This window comes from Pseudovirgaria hyperparasitica (assembly GCF_010093815.1).
Source record: "Pseudovirgaria hyperparasitica strain CBS 121739 unplaced genomic scaffold EJ05scaffold_2, whole genome shotgun sequence".
Taxonomy (NCBI): domain Eukaryota; kingdom Fungi; phylum Ascomycota; class Dothideomycetes; order Acrospermales; family Acrospermaceae; genus Pseudovirgaria; species Pseudovirgaria hyperparasitica.
In genome coordinates, this window is record NW_022985550.1 from 2,138,629 (window position 1) to 2,155,698 (window position 17,070).

Genomic DNA, 17,070 nt, shown 5'->3' on the forward strand with positions numbered 1-17,070 from the left:
AGTTTTTTATCTATAATATATCCATTAGATTCTATATGAATACTTTATATAAGAATATGTTGTAGAATAGCTCTATTACTATCATTCTCAAGATAATTTATAAGAGAATGAATCTCTGATAGATATATTGGAAGGCTTGTAGACATATTTCGAGCAGCGAGTGAGAAACAGCCGACAGAAGCCACGCAACAGGAGGTCTCAATACTCACTAACTGTTTTGACTTCATTTTTGTGACGCGGCCTTTGCGCAGGAACACATCAGCGATCGGTGAGTATTGAGACACCCGGTTGTGCTGAAGCGGTCACGCATCAGCATGTAAGATGTCTAATTCGTAACGCCCGCTTGCACCACCTGGTCAACGATAACTAGACATTGAACAGGTAACAGCATCGAGGCTTTGTGGTATGTCTCGCAAAGGGGCGCGTCCTACACGCTCCAACCTGGCATTGACAGAGAACTTTCGTTGGGATGTGGCTGTGACTGTTTTACTCAGACCCTGCTACTATCTTACAAGTGGAGAGGCAGGTTAGACAGCTTGCAGCCCTCCTCATCAGGGGATTTATGATAAATGAGCGTGAATTCCGACTATTTACTCTACTTGATAGAACAAACTTCACCTTCTGCCTTTGGTCTTCGCGTGTATTCTAGGAGAACGCAATATACGAAAAGCCCCTGACTCAACCAAAGTCTGGTACATTACAGAAGGAACTCGTCTCACGGAAACTAGCACGATGCCATCTGATAAGAAACGGTTATACATAGCTCTCTATGCTCGAGGGGGTACTCCTCAGATGCCACGCGGTGAAGACAAGTAAGTACTCGGAACGTGAATCCCGACTACACTCTAATATCTATACTTAAGGTATCACTGGGCATTCATAATCGGTCCAAAAGTTGAAACGGACACTACGAAAGGGAGACGCTGTCATGTGAAGGAGTCTGTGCAATTTATTGAAGGCACTCCATATACTACGTGGGCGTTTGAGGACCGCGAGATCTCTACCATGCCCACGGCGATGATACTTGTTCGAGTATTGATAGGAAAAGTTGAAAATCTTGACCGGCTGAGACGCGTTTTTGCCGCCACACCTATTCGTGCCGGACAAGACGGCTTCCAAGCTTGGAACTGTGTTTGGTGGATTCAAGAAGCCTTTAATGCTGCGATGGCAGACAGAGCGGCACTAGGAACTCGCCTCGCCGACTGGGAGAGAGCAAGGAGCATTAGTATGTGGTATGTGACCAAAAAGACTATGGAGCATCGCTTCGACGGACAAGGAGACTTTAACAATGATAAGATAGCAACCTGGGACGCGATTGAAAACAAGGAGATAGTTGCTTAAGGATAGTTTCGGACAACTATAGTTCCCCAAAATATTGACGCCTCAGGCTGTCCATTGCATATTCCGATTCGTATGGTTGCAAAAATTTATGCACTTCGCGATGCCACCAAGTATTCCGCATCACATCCTGTCGTATCGTGGTATACTCCCAATAGTAGGGCATCCACGCAGCAGTCTCCCAGTCTATGATTGCAACTATCTTGCCGTCGCGAACAAGTATATTGCGGGGATTGAGATCTCCATGTGTGAAGACCGGTCGATGAACGACTGAGTCGTGAAACGCGATTATTCGTTTTACATCTGCGATACAGACGGGGTCAAGCGAGCACGCTTCATGATCTAGTGCAGCAGAAGTCACATCATTCCGGAGTGTAAGATGGAAGTCGGAGACGGTATCGAATGGGCCCCAGGATGGCTTGAACGGCAGCCGGCAGTCGTGCAGCGGCCCACCGTCTACATTCGCGATGCCCTCGGATGGGGGAACGAGGCCCCGCAGCTCCTCAAGCATGCATTTCAACTGCAGTAAGATTGCTGATCGCGATGCCTCTGACAACGACGTCCATTTCGAACCTAGGGTGTCGCCATGGATTCTCTCCATGAGAATGTATGTCTTGCCGCCATGTGCGAACGCGTGATGGACTGCCGGGACGGGAATGGACGTGTGCTTGGCAATGAATCGCTGGGTGTTTGCTTCCGTGTTCGAGCGCAGTTCTCCAGATTTGATGCAGATGTTGTGACAGAATAGTACGCTGTTGGGGCTGTTGATGACCTTTCTGTAGAGTTGATGACTTCCTAGTTTCACGATTGCTCGGGTGAAGTATTCTAGAGCGATTCGTCGTCGTCGAGAAAGTTAGTTGGGGTGTTTAGTCTCGGCCATGCCCGACTATCAAGACGTTGTGACGCGTTCCATTATCGAACGTGACTATCGATCATTCTTCGATGTTGGTTGCACGCGCATCCATGGATCGGAAAAACCTTGTTTCCTCCGTCTAAAGCTTTTGTCAGCGCGACTGGCCCGCCTATACATAGTCCCTCTATTTCTATAGCGATTGAGTGTTTTGGTTATCATTGAACATAGTCGCTCTGATACAAAGAGATATATCTATAGTATGCTATAGTGGTAAGAGAGCTTGATTTAGTAGACTACTACTTTAGATATCTAATCACGATAGAAAAACGACGTGTCGCGCACGGACGTACATCTATGGATGCTAAGCCGGATGGGATGAGTCGATTCTATACATCTCTTCAATTTTGGAAAAGTGGCCTCATAATCCCAAGTTGCGCTCTGCGAGTCCTGCATGACGGTCTGTATTCTGCGCTCGCCTAACCTTATACCTCTGAGTTGGCGGCCATAACAGAGACTGCGAAAGCAAGTGTGTTTGCAGTAGTATCAAGTCCCATAAAGTCTATTGCGAATATCTTGCCAATCACTTCGCTCAGCATCAAGCCTTTCGAGGATAGTTCCGGCAGGATCCTTCGAACCATTGGTTTGCGTGGTCTCTGCTTCGATGCGCCCCGGTACGGAAGAGCTCATGAGATCACCCGTGCCAGGCTTGCCAGCGTAGTTCGGATTGTGTGTGACACATGTCCATCATGTAATCCCTGAAATTTTGAGTCGCTTGGGCCTAGGAGATGTAGCTTCTTGGAGAGAAAGAGAAGAACAACACTTCCGTGGGAAAGAACATCAAGGTCAGGGCCTTAATCATAACCGCCTTCAGATCCTCTCTATAATCCTTTGCCTCAGGAGTACCGTCTCTCATGTTGTGAGATGGTCGAAACTTGTAAGATCTTATGAAGCCGGTTTCAGCCAGGACATTCAGGGGTAGTGTTTGTATATCTCGCGCTATTCCAGAAGCACCAGATTCAATATACGACAGCCACGCTGTGAGCATGTCGGTGCATTGTGTCAGCATCGCGGCCTAAACAAGCTTCATTGTGCCTTCAGTGAAAGGCGCCACGAGAAGCTTTCGTTGTAAGCACAAGCCAAAACTGATTTATCGCGTCTACTTAGATGCGTACAGCCGATACTCCGAGGACTTTGGCGCGCTCGACATTCCTTTCTAGAGCGGCCATGCTCGACACCAAGTACCAAGATGTCAGCGCAAGGAGAACAGCCAGTAAAACTCTCTTGTGACCATCTCGACATTGAAGATGGAGGTTTCGTGAGCGGGTTTTAGCACGGACGTGGCTTGGTAGCGATCAGTGAATACCTGCGTACCGAAAAGCGAGAGTTGTGCTGTGTGGCGTAGTTCTTGATTCACTAGGATCAGGCTCACTTTAGGGCTAGTGAGCTGGCGGCTTGGGCGTTTCTAGGATCAAGCGTGTGCCACGACAGAGTCACGACTACATTGTTTTGCATTAAATCTCTGGGTCCGTTGTGAGGCTCGCTGCAGCGACGTGCAGTAGAAAGCTCAACCAACGACCTCTTTCCTCGTTCACAGCAACACTCTCTACTACCCATTCGCGATCAAAATCGCTGATGGCAGCTGAGCCTAAGATGGAAACACAATATATCGCGGGCGCGGTCGTCGGGGTGAGCAGAAGAAAGAAATACAATGGCTGCCAGCTGATATCAGTTATTAGCACTTGACGGCAGATTCCATCAACGGCACCGATTCAGGGCTTCACTCCATTGCATCTGTTTCACAGATTGGGGCCATTGTTCCCGTCACCCTGTTCTCCTCAGAAGACACGGTCTTAAACCCCTCAGGCATTATCAACACCATACAGAAGTTTCGCACCACAGATGACGTATTCTCTGATTACTTTTTGACTGGTCACGTATTGGTTCAGAGTGCTGAGCTTGTGACTCGAGAGCAGGTCTTTAGAGAGTTCATTGGGACTATCTCAGGCGGGTCTGATCAGTGGCTCGTCCAGCGGGTCGATCTTGTGGCATATGACAGTGTCAAGAGTAGCTTGCCAAGTGGACCTTATTTCCTGGAAGGTCCTTTGGTCAGAAAGGCGTACAGACTATATGGTGATTCACTTGAATCATTCCAGGCTGCGGTCCTGCCTGCAGAGGACGGGGGAGATTACAGGTTGGTAGGCATGAGTTTCGGAGAAGCAATAACTTGCTAATCTAGGATAGCTTTGTTGAGCTTCATAAACCTATAAGAAAAAACAATGGCGCCTGGATTCAGTCAATTGCCGTACCCAGCCGCTGCTACAGCAAGCCAACCAAAGACAAGCCACTCTCTGGAGTTCGAGTCTCAGTCAAAGACAACTACGCACTAGCAGGATTGAAGACAGGGAATCAGAACAAGGCCTTTTTCGCGACTTATGAGCCCGAGCAGGAGTCGGCTGAATATGTCAAGCGCCTAATCGACCTTGGCGCCGTGATTGTCGGAAAGACCAAATTGTCGTCTTTCGCATCTAGTGAGAAGCCTTGCGACTGGTGGGAGTTTCAGTGCCCGTTCAACGCTCGAGGCGACGGCCAGTTAAACCCAGGTCAAAGCACGACCGGAGGAGCGACTGCAGCGGGTGGATATGACTGGCTCGACATTTCCATCGGCAGTGATAGTAAGTATGCATATCTACTGCGTGGTGATATGACTGATCTGAGAATGAAAGCATTTGGCAGTGTCCGAGAGCCAGCCGCCCAGAATGCTGTCTATGGTATCCGATTCAGTACGGATGTGGCTGTGCCGATGGGGGGCGTGTACCCAAGTTCACCGTTCGTCATCTTGTCTGTATACAATCTGCCCAACTAAATTGAGAAGTGTCTTTGACGTCATTGGAATCCTCGGTCGCGATCTTGCTGCATTCAGTACTTTCGCTAAAAGTACGGTGAATTCAGTTATAAGGACTTACGACAAGGTACATCGAAGTTGAAACATTAAGTCTAAGGCATACTCACTCGTGACACAGTGGCCTCAACGGATATTGTACCCTACAGACTTCTTCCCGAGTGGTGAGAAAGCCCAGCAACAGTTCTGGGATGGGTTCGTGACAGTACTCGAGGATTTCCTTGGCGTCAAGAAGGAGTCAATAAGTATTGAGCAGACTTGGAATGATGAGCCTCCTGCAGCGGCTGCAGGCAGGGACTACAAAACTTTCACGAAATATGTGAGCTAGAAGAGTCTCAGGTATCGAACGACCAACACTGAAATCCCAATAGCTTGCTGCCAACCCGTTCTACTACGATGGTTACCACGAGTACGAATACTTCCGCGCGGATCATCTAGCAAAATTTGGGACGAAGGCATATGTTTCGCCGCATATGCAATGGAAATGGTAAAGCCAGTCGATGACTCGCTGGAGGCTCCTAGTTAACTCGAAGGCAGGGATATAGGCGCAAACTTATCAAAATCAGATTACGAACAGTCAAAGAAGGACATCGTCCTGTTTAGAAAATGGTTCGACACAAAGATAATGGGCAAATCGTCCGGATCAGGAACAGACGCTATCCTGGTTCTACCAGTCGGACCAGGCGCTCCAGTGTACCGTGATCAGTTCGTAGTACCGACGCCACGTCTCGGGCTAGATGCTCTGAACCTTGCGGCGGCTCTTGCATTGCCACATGCGGTATTTCCTAGTAAGCTTTAATAGAGTTATTGTGCTTCGACGTCTCTAACTGAAAGCAGTTGGCCAGGTCCCGTACGACTCGCCTAAGAGCGGCCGCAAAGAGTATCTTCCGATTGCAGGATCTATAGCTGGAGCAAGCGGTATGTGTATAAGGTTCTTCACAGATACCATACCTAATGTGCTGAATGCAGGAAGCGACCTGGTCCTTATCGACCTAGTCCATCGAGCTTTGATGAAGGCAGTATGGCCTACCACCATCAAGGCTGGACGGACTGCTTTCGATGACGATCGAACCCTCGACATGTCGGTCACAGCGCAAGTAGCAATGCTTGGGGTGGTAGGAAGCGAGGATCTAACCGACACAAAGCTTGTACAACAGCAGAAGAACTGATACGTAAAGTTGTGAACAAAAGAGCTGAGGGCTAGAGCTGAAATCTGTGTGATACAAACTACAGTAATCGCCATATAATGCAAACGAGCTCATTAAAAGACGTATCACGCCGACCACCTTGCGATCCATACGTTGCCTGCAAATCGTGCAACGTAACGAAAGTCTCCTTTTCTGGAATAGTCGCCTCCACCTGGCATCCAGGACTCTTACACGAACTTTGCGATTGCTTCCATTTCACGCGCACATAGTCTTCCGGCATAGTCCTGCGGCAAAACCCGGTCCTAGGGCGCAATTCTTCTCCATGAAATCATCATGTTTATAACTATCTAGATTACATCGAGTAATGCGGGGCTCGAACGATTAGTGGACGACTCTTTACTACAAGTTTCGCTTTCCGCGTAGACGATATCGTAGACATCAATTGCGCTGTCTAGCAATTTTCCAAGTTTAGGTCGAATGTTTCGCGATCGAGTAAGAAATGACACCCGGAAATATCCAAAAATACGGCCGGACCTCTCACGAGCTCCACACAAGGGTCCGTTTATATATAGTAAAGGAAGCACTAACGCGTCGCTAGGTCCTAACCCCTTCCTGACAGACTTGCAGAAGGTGGGTCTTTCCCCACCGATCCTAACAGGGTGGGTACGCGCAGGATCCACCCGAATTAGACATAAGATGTAGAGTTGGATGCTCAGCTGGCCAGGGTTGATAAGTGACAAGCCGGCGCGGTCAAAAGACGGGCAGCTTGTTTCATATGCGCTCTAAAGGTTCATCGGTCGTCGTAAACGGGATCAAATACAAGTCCTCGCGCTCGAGACCTGCCTCCTGGATCTGGCTCCTGTGAAGGCGCTGGGGAGTTGATTTTGTTCTGCTCCGGAGCGTGCTCGGGTTCTGGCTTCGGGGTTGACATCGATTCTAATGTAAGCCCAGGAGAGTCACTGACTCGATCTACTGCTAGGTAAGGAAGATTCCATTAGGAGTCTCTGCAGTCACTTACCCACGGCCTTTCTTTCCTTAAAAATACGCTTCATACGCCATGCTAATCCAGGCATTTCGACCGGGGGAATACCATGTTTGGCCAGATCAACATTAACTTTACGTAGCTCTTCCTCCTGAACAAGTAGATTAATCTCCCTCCACCTTACACCTCTCTGAGGATATTTCGTTCTTATGCGCACACTAGCATCTAGGGTAACAATCTAGGAGGTTAGCATCTGAAGTCGTTTAGTGTAGGGAAAGGAATGACGAACAAGGAATTTGTGCCATTGAGCTAGGTTGAAGCCTATAAGCTCACGGACTTGTTCTGCTGTAGCGTTTGCTGGTACATTATCGCTCATTTTGTGCGCTGCTTGTTGTGCGGCGTGCCGGGCGGCAAGCCCGGCGGGCAACGATGCAGCGGCCGGGGAACTTTTCGAACTGCTGACTAATTTAGTATAGACCCATTGCCCTAAATGGCTACTGTAATACCTAGCATACCCTTGTTGGACTCTTCCCAATCGAAGTTACGCTATCTCGACTTGAAGATTCGTGCAAGCTCCGATCGTAACGATATACCTCCTCTCTAAACATTTTTATGCCAAGCCGATACAAGGTATCTTACGGCACTGAGAGATTTGACCATCTGAAGGTATGTCGGCTCCTCCACTCACTATCAATCGATCGACCTCTTGGGTAGACTTAGTGAGAGTTGATTTCGCTTGGCCGTGTCGTTAGCCACGGTTGCACACCACAAGACAGACCATTTCCTATACAATTCTGCGGTTAGAACGAGTCTCTATAAGGGCATATCTAAACAAGATGTACGGCAACGTGGTCCGTCAGGAACTGCTCGATCCCCCACAGCGCAAAACAACTCAGCACTGCTAAAACCCCAAACGGAATCGAGACGTAGTAGATCAACGGGAAAGCTTTGCCATACAAGACTCTCCCAGCCTGCACCAGGACCTCCATCTTCGCATCATCTACAATCTCGGGAAACGCACTCCTGTAATGACTGAGAGGCCCCGCTGCCATGACCGTAACAACCTCCTCGATGCGTGGAATGCTCTGGAAGCCTGCATTGATAGCCGGTATACCGATGATAGGAGGCGCCAGCGTGCGGACATGCTCGCGAAAGATGTTATAGAACATAGACTTGCCGACGATCTGGCCGACCATGCGGATGACGAGGGAAAACGCGACGGAAGTGCCGATGAGATGGTCGGGTGATATCACCGAGAAGACGACTTGGGATGGAAGAAGCACGGCGCCGATTCCGAACAGGCCGACGACCATAGGGCCCCAAACGGTGCGGATGTCGGTAGGATCCACGATGGCCATGCAGGCCATGCCGACTGTCTGCATGATACAGAAGCCGAGCAGGACCCAGTGCACGCGGCGCTTGAATACAGTAATCATGATGGCGGAGATTCCGGCGCCACCAGCGATGCAGAAACCAAGAGGAAGGAGCCATACACCGGCTTGACGGAAGGAGGCTCCATATACTGCATAACACTGTATGGTCCAGAAAACTGTGATCGGGACGTAATTGACACCTGAGGAGGATTAGCCTTGATACTGGTCATCGGATATATCGACAGAGCACTGGTCAAGCCACCCTTCGAGCAGTTTTAGCGTGCTGAAGCGTGTGTAGATGATGCCCTAGATCTGTAATATGGAATCGAATACTTACCGGACGTTAAACATAGCACCGATACTGCGATGAAATATCGTGGATGTTTGACAAGCTCCATCGGGAACAAGGGATACTTGGCACCGTACTTCTCCCACAAAACAAACAAGACAACGGAAACCACGCTTGAAGCCAGACATCCAATAACCTGTGTCGATTTCCAGGGATGAGTCTGACCTCCCCAATTCAGTCCAACGCAGAAAAGCACCAGACCAAGCACCAAGAGTGCATTACCAACATAATCCATCCGAGCGAGGATCTGGAGCGTCGACAAGTTCTGCGTTCTCTTGACCGGTGGTGGCTTGTACCATATGGCGAGGACAACAAAGGAGAGCACGGTCCAGATACCAACCAGGAGGAATATCCAGCGCCAGCTCGTCTCCGCAATGTACTGTCCATATAACGACGCAGGAGCAAAAGGAACGAAGCCAAGCACGATGTATCCGATGACCGCACCTCGCTTTGCGACAGGTACGATCTCACTTGCGGCAGCCAGGATCGTGAGGATCTGCACGCCGATCCCAGCTCCAGCTAGCACTTCCCCGACGAAAAACACTGCTAGATTATGTGTCGAGCCAAGGATGGCCATGGACACGACAGTCACGCCCAAGCTAGCGAGGATCAGACTCTTGCGGCCAAGTGCATCCGAGAGACTGCCAACAAACGGTGATACGGCACCGACGGCAATGAGCGGCGCGACAACGAGCCAGACTGCGGAATTGATAGCGTTAAGATCGTATGCGATGACAGTAAAGACTGTGACAAGCAGGAGAGGAATGACCTCTGCCACGACGAACGCCATGGAAAAGCCAATCATGGTCATGATGAAGCCAAAGTTGACCTTTGCAGAGATTAGTACCATCCTCGCCCGACAGTCTCGAAAGACAGACATACCTTGTTTTCGACATCGCTATTCACAGTGTCAGAGCGATCCAGCTCCGAATCCCCTTGATACTCCTGCATCTCCACCGCTGCCTCCTTACTCAATTCTTCCTTCGAGTTTGCCATTTTCGCAAACTGTTTACGTTCCGCGGGAAGGCCTTGTTTCGAGAACATCTTCCCAAAAGTCTCGACTAGTAGGACATTCACCCTTTCTTGTATCCTCGGGGTCTCTAGCAATGCACGCCAATGCCTCGGTTTGGAGACGGCGATACGCGTGCTGTAGATGTTCTGGTCTCTCCCCACACGTTTTCCAAGCCCACCTGGCGCGCCTTGGGACGCCCTTTTAACCAAAGTCCAGAAGCTCCAGGGGCGATATCAATATAGATGGCGAGATGTTGTTGGGCGGCTGTGATTGGCCAGACCATAAATGCTAAACTGGTTGTGGCTTATCAATCGTTCGAAATAGTATGAGCTAGTTCCAGCCCCCGCATGATGATTCTTGGCGAGAGCGTGGAGATGCAGAACGATGAGGAGATGTCGAGACGGTCAGGTGAGCAAGCTCAGAATGTATACCAGCAAATAGTGAGCAAACCGAATGTCTCAATGGCCTATATCACAAACGTCCATACGTGCGCTTCTCTAAACAGTCACAGAAGTTGGTCGCGCACTTGCTAAACGCTTTTTTTAAACTTTTGGCTCTCTCGGGTGGGTCGCCGCCACACTCATCTCGTTTGGTTCCTTGATGTGTCAAGGAACCATTGAAACCGCGCACGCGCCCAGGCACGGCCCCTGGACACTAAAGCCGCACTATGGCATTTTAAAGATTGGTGATGAGATTGTTGATTATAGTGAGTGACACAGGTCTCATTGGATAAGAGCTCCTATCCTCACTCAATCTATATACTGTATTCCATTCTGTAGATGATGTGGTATATCCGAGAAGGTTGAACTTGGTTCAACGTGTACATACCAATTCGCATGTTTTCGTGAGCACTCTGATAGACAGAGAAATAGTATCATCATAACCGCCCCATACTTGGATCTATGAATAATCACTACTTTTTTTTATAGTCAAGTATGCATGCCAAATGTTTGAATATTGGCTCGACTGGTAGTAAACTATTTTAAGGTTCTACCCGGGCCGACTATGTCAGTCAGTCAGGAGACCTGCTGTTGTTGCATCCCTAGTAACTTCAATCGGATCATACTTGTTTGCGATATTCGAGGCTCGGATTCGGCATGAACGACAATAGCAGATGGATGGATTCCAACAATGGACGCCGAGGTACAAGAATCAGTTACTGCATCACGAGATTTATATGCCAATTCAGTCGCGCGTGGAAGTAGCTGACAGAGCCAACTCCTGGCTTGGGTATACGACTTCCAACTTTCGAATTCAAATCAGGCCTTATCGGCGTATTCCTCCCCTTCCGCGAGATCGCTTTTCTACTCTTCCGCCCTTTCCACCCTTTGGTGATGCGCCTCCACCCCCGCTCTGTTTTTGTGCACCAAGACCTTTTCTTTGAGCCTTGAAGCCAGCCATGCCTCCTGCTCTTCCTCCACTGAAGCCCCCTCTTTTATTGCCCGGACTCATGTTACCCTTAGACTTAAGCTTTTTGCCTACCTCCATTTCTTCATCCACATCCATGTCCTCCTCATCATCGTTGTCCTTGCTCCGCTTGTTTGAGAACTTCAACTTTCCCTTTTGACCACGCTGGGGTGCGTCCCGTCCTTTGAGGGCTGCAACATATGCGTTGATACCACCTTCAAGAGTACCATCACCCGGTTCGCCCTGTTCATCGAAATCCATCATTTCTGGGCCTTCGTCCGACGAGTCGCCTAGAAGTAATTTACCATCTAGATCGGTCTTGGCTTTCGTCTTGTGGGCCGGTACAGCGCGCTGTTTGACGGGTTTGGTTGATGATATATTGCCGTAAGCTCGTTTTGACAATAGATCGAGAGGTTCGTCCTCATCCTCCACGATGTAGGTATTCCCATTTTGGGCCTTGCCTCGTCGTTTACGAACAAACTCATCATCGCTGCCGGCTGATGCGACAGAAGCGACTGAATCTGATTCGCTTCCATATACTGCTTCGTCAAATTCGCTTTCAAACTTTGATCTCCGACGGTGATCCGCTGGTCCCTCTGCACCATCGACCTCCATTTCATCACCAGCAGTGGTACTGGCATCTCTCTTCCTCTTCGCCCGATCACGAGTTTTGCGTATGTTGGCAATGAGCTTCTTGTCTTCTTCCGGACAACACACTTCAACATCCTCAATACCGAAGCGCCGAATCATACGCTCGATGATATGTTTGACCTTCGCTTTGAATCGGGATTTATGTTCATGGCTCCAAATCATCAGATTTGGTATCAGGGTCTTCAACCGGGGCTGCATTAGAGATGCTGGTAACGAGATGACAGCGACTTTGACGAAGCCGAGTACCGACCTCACAATCTCGCGATTCTTGTTTTGAATAAACATATCCATAAGATCCAAAATCTCGCTCACAGTCGCGTCCGAGATCCTGGAACGAAACTCGTAAAATACCCGGGTTACGGCTGTCACAGAAGCACTCTGCATATGGGGTGTGGACCCAGCAAGACCGGCAGACACCATAGTAAAATACAAGTCGAGACTCGCACTAGCCGAAGGTGCATCCTCAGGCATGTTCGGGATCTTCGAATTGATTATCGTGCCTCCACGATCCATTTTCTCACCCATGGCCACGAGAAGGTCATATGCTGCGGTCCGTGCCTTTTCGTTGATCTCCTTCGAAGATATTACTACCTCTGGCAGAATGGCGGGAATGAAATGCAAGTCCTCTGTAGGCATATATTCCACAACCCAGGAAATAGCTGCAATGCGCTCGTGGCGTGCAGAAGCTACTGTCTTTTCGGCACTGTCGAGCAGAAGGCGCTGCAGCTCCCTATTGCGCTCCTGCAATGCCTCTCGACCAGCATCAGATTCGGCTAGGCGAGGGATGAGCTTGTAAGCCTTCTTTTGAATCTTGTTGTCCTTTCCGGAATTGATGATGAGCGAGGCAATGGCAAAGAGCGAAGTGAATGTTTCCCGTGGAAGGTATGCCGTAATTGTAATTATCAAGTCCATAAGAGTGTAACTTGTTGGTGGTAGCTTGTCTTCGACCTTGCCTTTGGCTTTCGCAGTCTTTGGCTGCTGTTGCTGCTGCTCTTCTTCTTGTAGCGCCGTCTCCAAAGCCGACGTGACTCTGTTAAAGGTGTCCAGGAGATCCTTCTCAACATTAGTTCCGCTAAATTGTTTGTTCAGCTTCGGCTTACATTTGTCGGGGTGATACTGAGATAAGCGTTGATGCATTGCAGAACAACGCCACGGTACTGTTGTAGGGTCTGGCTATATACGTTGAACAACACAGCTAAGATGTTGTTCGAAAAGGTAGCAAGGTAATCTAAATTACGCTTGGCATCTGTTTTCGACACGCGCGATAATGCGATCAAGTCAGTGTCCGATTCAGCTATGATAGCCTGATTAGTTTCCACAAGATTTTTCAAAGCCCGGCAGAGATCTGCTCGTAAGTCTGTTTGCTGATACAGAAGATTTGATATCATTTCGGCGAACGATTGATCGAATCCCTAGAAGAGAATTAGGCAAGCCATAAAGAAGACACTCAAGTAGCATACCTCCACCACGTCGAGCGGGAGATCGCAATAACCTGGTAAGCACGTCCATATCTGATGGACGACTGTTTCAAATACTTTGATTTCCATGGTCTTCTCTGCCTGCCCGTGTTCAAGAACTTTTTGGAACATTGCTTCGCTCAGTGGTACTAGCTCCTGGCGAAAATGCGATAACCGGGTGTTGCTAACAGAATCTCGTATGATCGGGAGAAGCCATGCGCGACCTGGCTGTCCAGGTACAGGCCTGCTTAAGTTCAATGGCAGTATTTCAAGGACCTTTTCAGGCCCTATCGCACGAACTGCTTTGGAGAGAACAGTATCAGCTTCAGTCTTACCGGCAAACGAGTCACTTCCTCTCAGTTCGCCGATCTGTTTCACTGTGGTATCTAGATATGGTGAAGCCATCCAGCGTAACTTCTCAAACATAGCTCCAAGGACGTTGAAGACCTCCATCCATGCAGCTTGGTATTTGACGCTCAGTAGGCCTGCAGCTGTCCTCGACAACTTCTCTAGAGCCTTCTCGTCAAAGATTGAAGGGTTCTGTAGAACACTCACAGGAACACAATTCGCCATGAATGATATCAAGCATTCTGAAGCAGATATGCGGATGTTGTGAGATGGGGACTCCAGAAATTCAGATATTTTGGCAAACAAATCTGGCAACTTTTGAAATGTCTCCTCGGGTTCAACCTGGGCCGATACATCATATCCCCTGGACAAGACCGCGATCCAAGGAGGAAGCAATTGAGAGTCGCCACGCGCAGGTTGCAGTTCCAATATCTTTTCTAAGAGCAGTGGCAGTTTCGGTGATGTTTCATCATTAGCCATACCTGCAAATATGACTTCGAACAGATCAAACGCTGCCATAGTGAGGTGTTCGTTCGTGGAGCGCGAAATGTTCAAAAGTAACTCGACTAAAGCATCGATCTTCTTACTGGGCCAACCATCTGAACCACTCGCTATGGCTTTGATCAATTGTAAGACATGCATCATCTCTGGCTCTAGCGATCCGTCCCGATTTCGGCTCTTCTTGCTTTTGCTTGCCTCCACAGCCAGTGCACGTAAACTACTCAATGCGCTTTCTGCACACATATCTGCCGCCGGGTGATCGATGGACGGGCTAGGAGGCGGATGTTTTAGGACGTTCGTAATGGCATCTTGAGCACGTTTTCGAGGCTTCGGTTTCTGACCTACTGCAATGGCGAGAAGTCCTGCTAACGCCCAGCGCGGGCTGACCTGCGATTGTGGTAACGCCCATGCTTGTGAGTCTTGTACTAGCAATAGTGACTCAAGACAACCTATCGAAGGTCTAATCAAGGGTCCTTCTGAATCTTTTTGGGTCAGAGCAGGAGCTAGGCTAGTCACGACCTGGGAGAATTTCGATCGTAGGAGCGGGGCGGCGACGTGGGGTGTTATAAGGTCGAGGAGGTACACAACAGCAGACGCAACTTCTTTATTGACGATTGGCTGATCAGGAGGTATATACTTCTTGAGCAAGGCAAGCAGCGCGGCGAAGTAGGCGGCAGGTGTGAGTTCAGAGTTTTGCGACTTGATTGTATCCTCAACTGCTGAGAGCACCGCAGCACTCTGGAGTTTGTTAGCTCGATTTATGCGACTTGCGTGAGATTGCACACCTGCTGCTGGTTTTGCTGCTTGGGCGAGGAACGGATCTTGTCCAGCCTCTCCTTTAGTTCGAGAGACATCTTGGCCTCGTTTGCGTAAGTCAAGTCCTTGAAGATTTCGCAGTGATTCACTGAGTGTCGCACACGGCACTTATTTTAAAAAAGTTCTAGTGCACGGTCCACATCAGTACTAACTCCGTATCGCCGGGACACTCACCGACATATATTCGTTCGCTATGTTACATAAAGGTAAGCTGCAGGGACTTGGACGGTTATGATAAGCTCTGCATAAAGCAGCATCTATACTCAATGCCCGGCTTTTCAAAGGTACGTTACATGCCAAATCGCGAACGAGAACAAGCGAGACAAGTATATATAATGGAGCGTCGTCAATATACAGACTACACTAAGCGAATAAATTTGCTGTATCATATGATACACTCTACTAGAGTCTGTTTATGTGGTGGAAACCTTAGCTTGAATGTCGTCGCCTCGCTCGGGTTCATAATTTGTTTCTCCCAGCATCGAAACGCTCCCAGTTGGAGCGGCGGGTGCTTGGGGCTTACTTGTCGACGCCGCATGTAGCCTTTGATCAAGAGCCTTCAATGCAAGGGCTCGTCTCCGTTCAGCTTCTTCACGTCTTCCCCCGCTTCGTCCGCCTCTACCCGACCCGTTCATAATGCTTGGAAGACCCCCTTCGGCTCGCGCAGATGCTTGCTCGTTTCCTATGTCGATGTCTTCAGCGGAAAATGGAATGCATATCTTAACTGCTACTAAAGCTTCGTACACTCTATCACAAGTGGCTGCTATGGGAGTGTGAAGAGGTTCAGGAAAGAAGAATGCGAAACCAAAAGTGTCGGAGGCATCACCGCGAACGTCTGCCGACTCGCCTGTACTTGTTGAGGATAAGGAAGGACTGAGACGATAGAACCGAAGATAGATCCAAGACGTGAAAAACCCGGCCCAAGTCAAAAACATGGCTGTTTCTGTTCCAAATATCAACCCAGATATCGTGTTCGCGGCGAGATGTATGGCCGGGAAGTGTTTGACCCTCATACGGATCAGGCCTCTGGCGATGGCGACAGTATGTTCAGGTACTAGTTGTTTGAAGGCAACAAGGTAACCCGCCTGAATAGCTATACCACCTGAAATAGTCGTGTTTCTTTCCCATGTTAGACGGCTATGGCCTTGATCTTTGTATCGTATTGTGGGGACTTACAGAGCAGCCTCATTCTTCGAAATTGCGAACGCGAGAACATAAAAAAGGAAAGTTACTATGTTCGGGAGCATAGAAACGAAAAGCATAAACTTGGCAAACTCTTGAGAGCTCCAGGCGCGCTCTAGGTATCTTCCTCCGTAGAATAGGGTAACACCTGTGATCAACAGACCAAAAATATTCTGCTCCACAAGTGTCGCAATAAGGAACACATATGGATAAACGATTGAAGCTCCTGGAACGATCGCTAGATACGGCGCGCCATCTCCTGTAGCGATAATCGGCTTCTCTACTCCAGAAACCCAGTCAGGATACGGCCTGACCGCCGCGTTCAGGAGTGTCAGGATTATGAGGGCGGCGAGGAGACTGCGCGTCAACGGAGGTAGGTTGATTCTTGGAGCCATAACAAGGATGTGAGAGATGGGATGTGCGAGGTCGACAACCTCTCCCAAGGCGCTCTACAAGCTTGAACAGGACCGAAGGTCGAATGATCAGCGCGCTGAAAGGTATAGGGGGGATTTTGGTGTCGAATGCGCAGACACAAGGTTCCCGCGCCGGTCAGGCTCTATAGGAAGTAGTGTTTTGTACAGGAGCTTCAAAGGTGATTGCAAAGAGAAACCCCAGGGTCTATTGTGAGGCGTTGGCTGTTGAGGCTGAAATCTTGGATCCTTGTGATTGGCTAGCGATTCGCGACCCTATAGCAGACCACGAAGAGCGCGCGAAGCTTGAATCTCATCCGCACGTCCCGATTCCACGACCTCGA

At 49.1% G+C, this 17,070-nt stretch overlaps 7 protein-coding genes across 7 annotated transcripts; 2 read left to right on the forward strand and 5 right to left on the reverse strand.

Moving 5' to 3' along the window:
* Nucleotides 1–732: 732 nt before the first annotated feature.
* Nucleotides 733–1,341, forward strand: EJ05DRAFT_497145 (uncharacterized protein; the record flags this gene model as incomplete). The annotated part of the gene is made up of 2 exons (XM_033746508.1): nucleotides 733–812; nucleotides 864–1,341. The coding sequence occupies 2 exons, from the start codon at nucleotides 733–735 to the stop codon at nucleotides 1,339–1,341; spliced, it is 558 nt and encodes a 185-aa protein (XP_033604735.1).
* Nucleotides 926–3,805, reverse strand: EJ05DRAFT_530506 (kinase-like protein; the record flags this gene model as incomplete). Its single annotated transcript, XM_033748978.1, has 3 exons — nucleotides 926–2,090; nucleotides 3,621–3,642; nucleotides 3,802–3,805. The coding sequence occupies 3 exons, from the start codon at nucleotides 3,803–3,805 to the stop codon at nucleotides 1,358–1,360; spliced, it is 759 nt and encodes a 252-aa protein (XP_033604736.1). The 3' UTR covers nucleotides 926–1,357.
* Nucleotides 3,541–6,422, forward strand: EJ05DRAFT_204204 (amidase signature enzyme). Its single transcript, XM_033739767.1, has 10 exons — nucleotides 3,541–3,877; nucleotides 3,928–4,382; nucleotides 4,433–4,863; nucleotides 4,915–5,017; nucleotides 5,064–5,160; nucleotides 5,212–5,409; nucleotides 5,462–5,577; nucleotides 5,628–5,878; nucleotides 5,928–6,008; nucleotides 6,060–6,422. The coding sequence occupies exons 1-10, from the start codon at nucleotides 3,824–3,826 to the stop codon at nucleotides 6,257–6,259; spliced, it is 1,986 nt and encodes a 661-aa protein (XP_033604737.1). The 5' UTR covers nucleotides 3,541–3,823; the 3' UTR covers nucleotides 6,260–6,422.
* A 562-nt stretch (nucleotides 6,423–6,984) lies between these two features.
* EJ05DRAFT_204071 (uncharacterized protein) lies at nucleotides 6,985–7,847 on the reverse strand. The gene is made up of 4 exons (XM_033739766.1): nucleotides 7,727–7,847; nucleotides 7,510–7,675; nucleotides 7,257–7,458; nucleotides 6,985–7,207 (listed from the first exon to the last, which is right to left on the reverse strand). The coding sequence occupies exons 2-4, from the start codon at nucleotides 7,594–7,596 to the stop codon at nucleotides 7,029–7,031; spliced, it is 468 nt and encodes a 155-aa protein (XP_033604738.1). The 5' UTR covers nucleotides 7,597–7,675; nucleotides 7,727–7,847; the 3' UTR covers nucleotides 6,985–7,028.
* A 200-nt stretch (nucleotides 7,848–8,047) lies between these two features.
* On the reverse strand, nucleotides 8,048–9,792 carry EJ05DRAFT_491611 (putative major facilitator superfamily transporter; the record flags this gene model as incomplete). Its single annotated transcript, XM_033745992.1, has 2 exons — nucleotides 8,048–8,793; nucleotides 8,931–9,792. 2 exons carry the CDS (start codon nucleotides 9,790–9,792, stop codon nucleotides 8,048–8,050), a joined length of 1,608 nt encoding a protein of 535 aa, XP_033604739.1.
* A 1,073-nt stretch (nucleotides 9,793–10,865) lies between these two features.
* On the reverse strand, nucleotides 10,866–15,292 carry EJ05DRAFT_507850 (NUC173-domain-containing protein). Its single transcript, XM_033747961.1, has 4 exons — nucleotides 15,104–15,292; nucleotides 13,473–15,056; nucleotides 13,113–13,424; nucleotides 10,866–13,065 (listed from the first exon to the last, which is right to left on the reverse strand). The coding sequence occupies exons 1-4, from the start codon at nucleotides 15,170–15,172 to the stop codon at nucleotides 11,221–11,223; spliced, it is 3,810 nt and encodes a 1,269-aa protein (XP_033604740.1). The 5' UTR covers nucleotides 15,173–15,292; the 3' UTR covers nucleotides 10,866–11,220.
* Nucleotides 15,293–15,343: 51 nt separating this feature from the next.
* On the reverse strand, nucleotides 15,344–16,920 carry EJ05DRAFT_473205 (DUF1751-domain-containing protein). The gene is made up of 2 exons (XM_033743350.1): nucleotides 16,311–16,920; nucleotides 15,344–16,253 (listed from the first exon to the last, which is right to left on the reverse strand). The coding sequence occupies exons 1-2, from the start codon at nucleotides 16,709–16,711 to the stop codon at nucleotides 15,548–15,550; spliced, it is 1,107 nt and encodes a 368-aa protein (XP_033604741.1). The 5' UTR covers nucleotides 16,712–16,920; the 3' UTR covers nucleotides 15,344–15,547.
* Nucleotides 16,921–17,070: the final 150 nt, after the last annotated feature.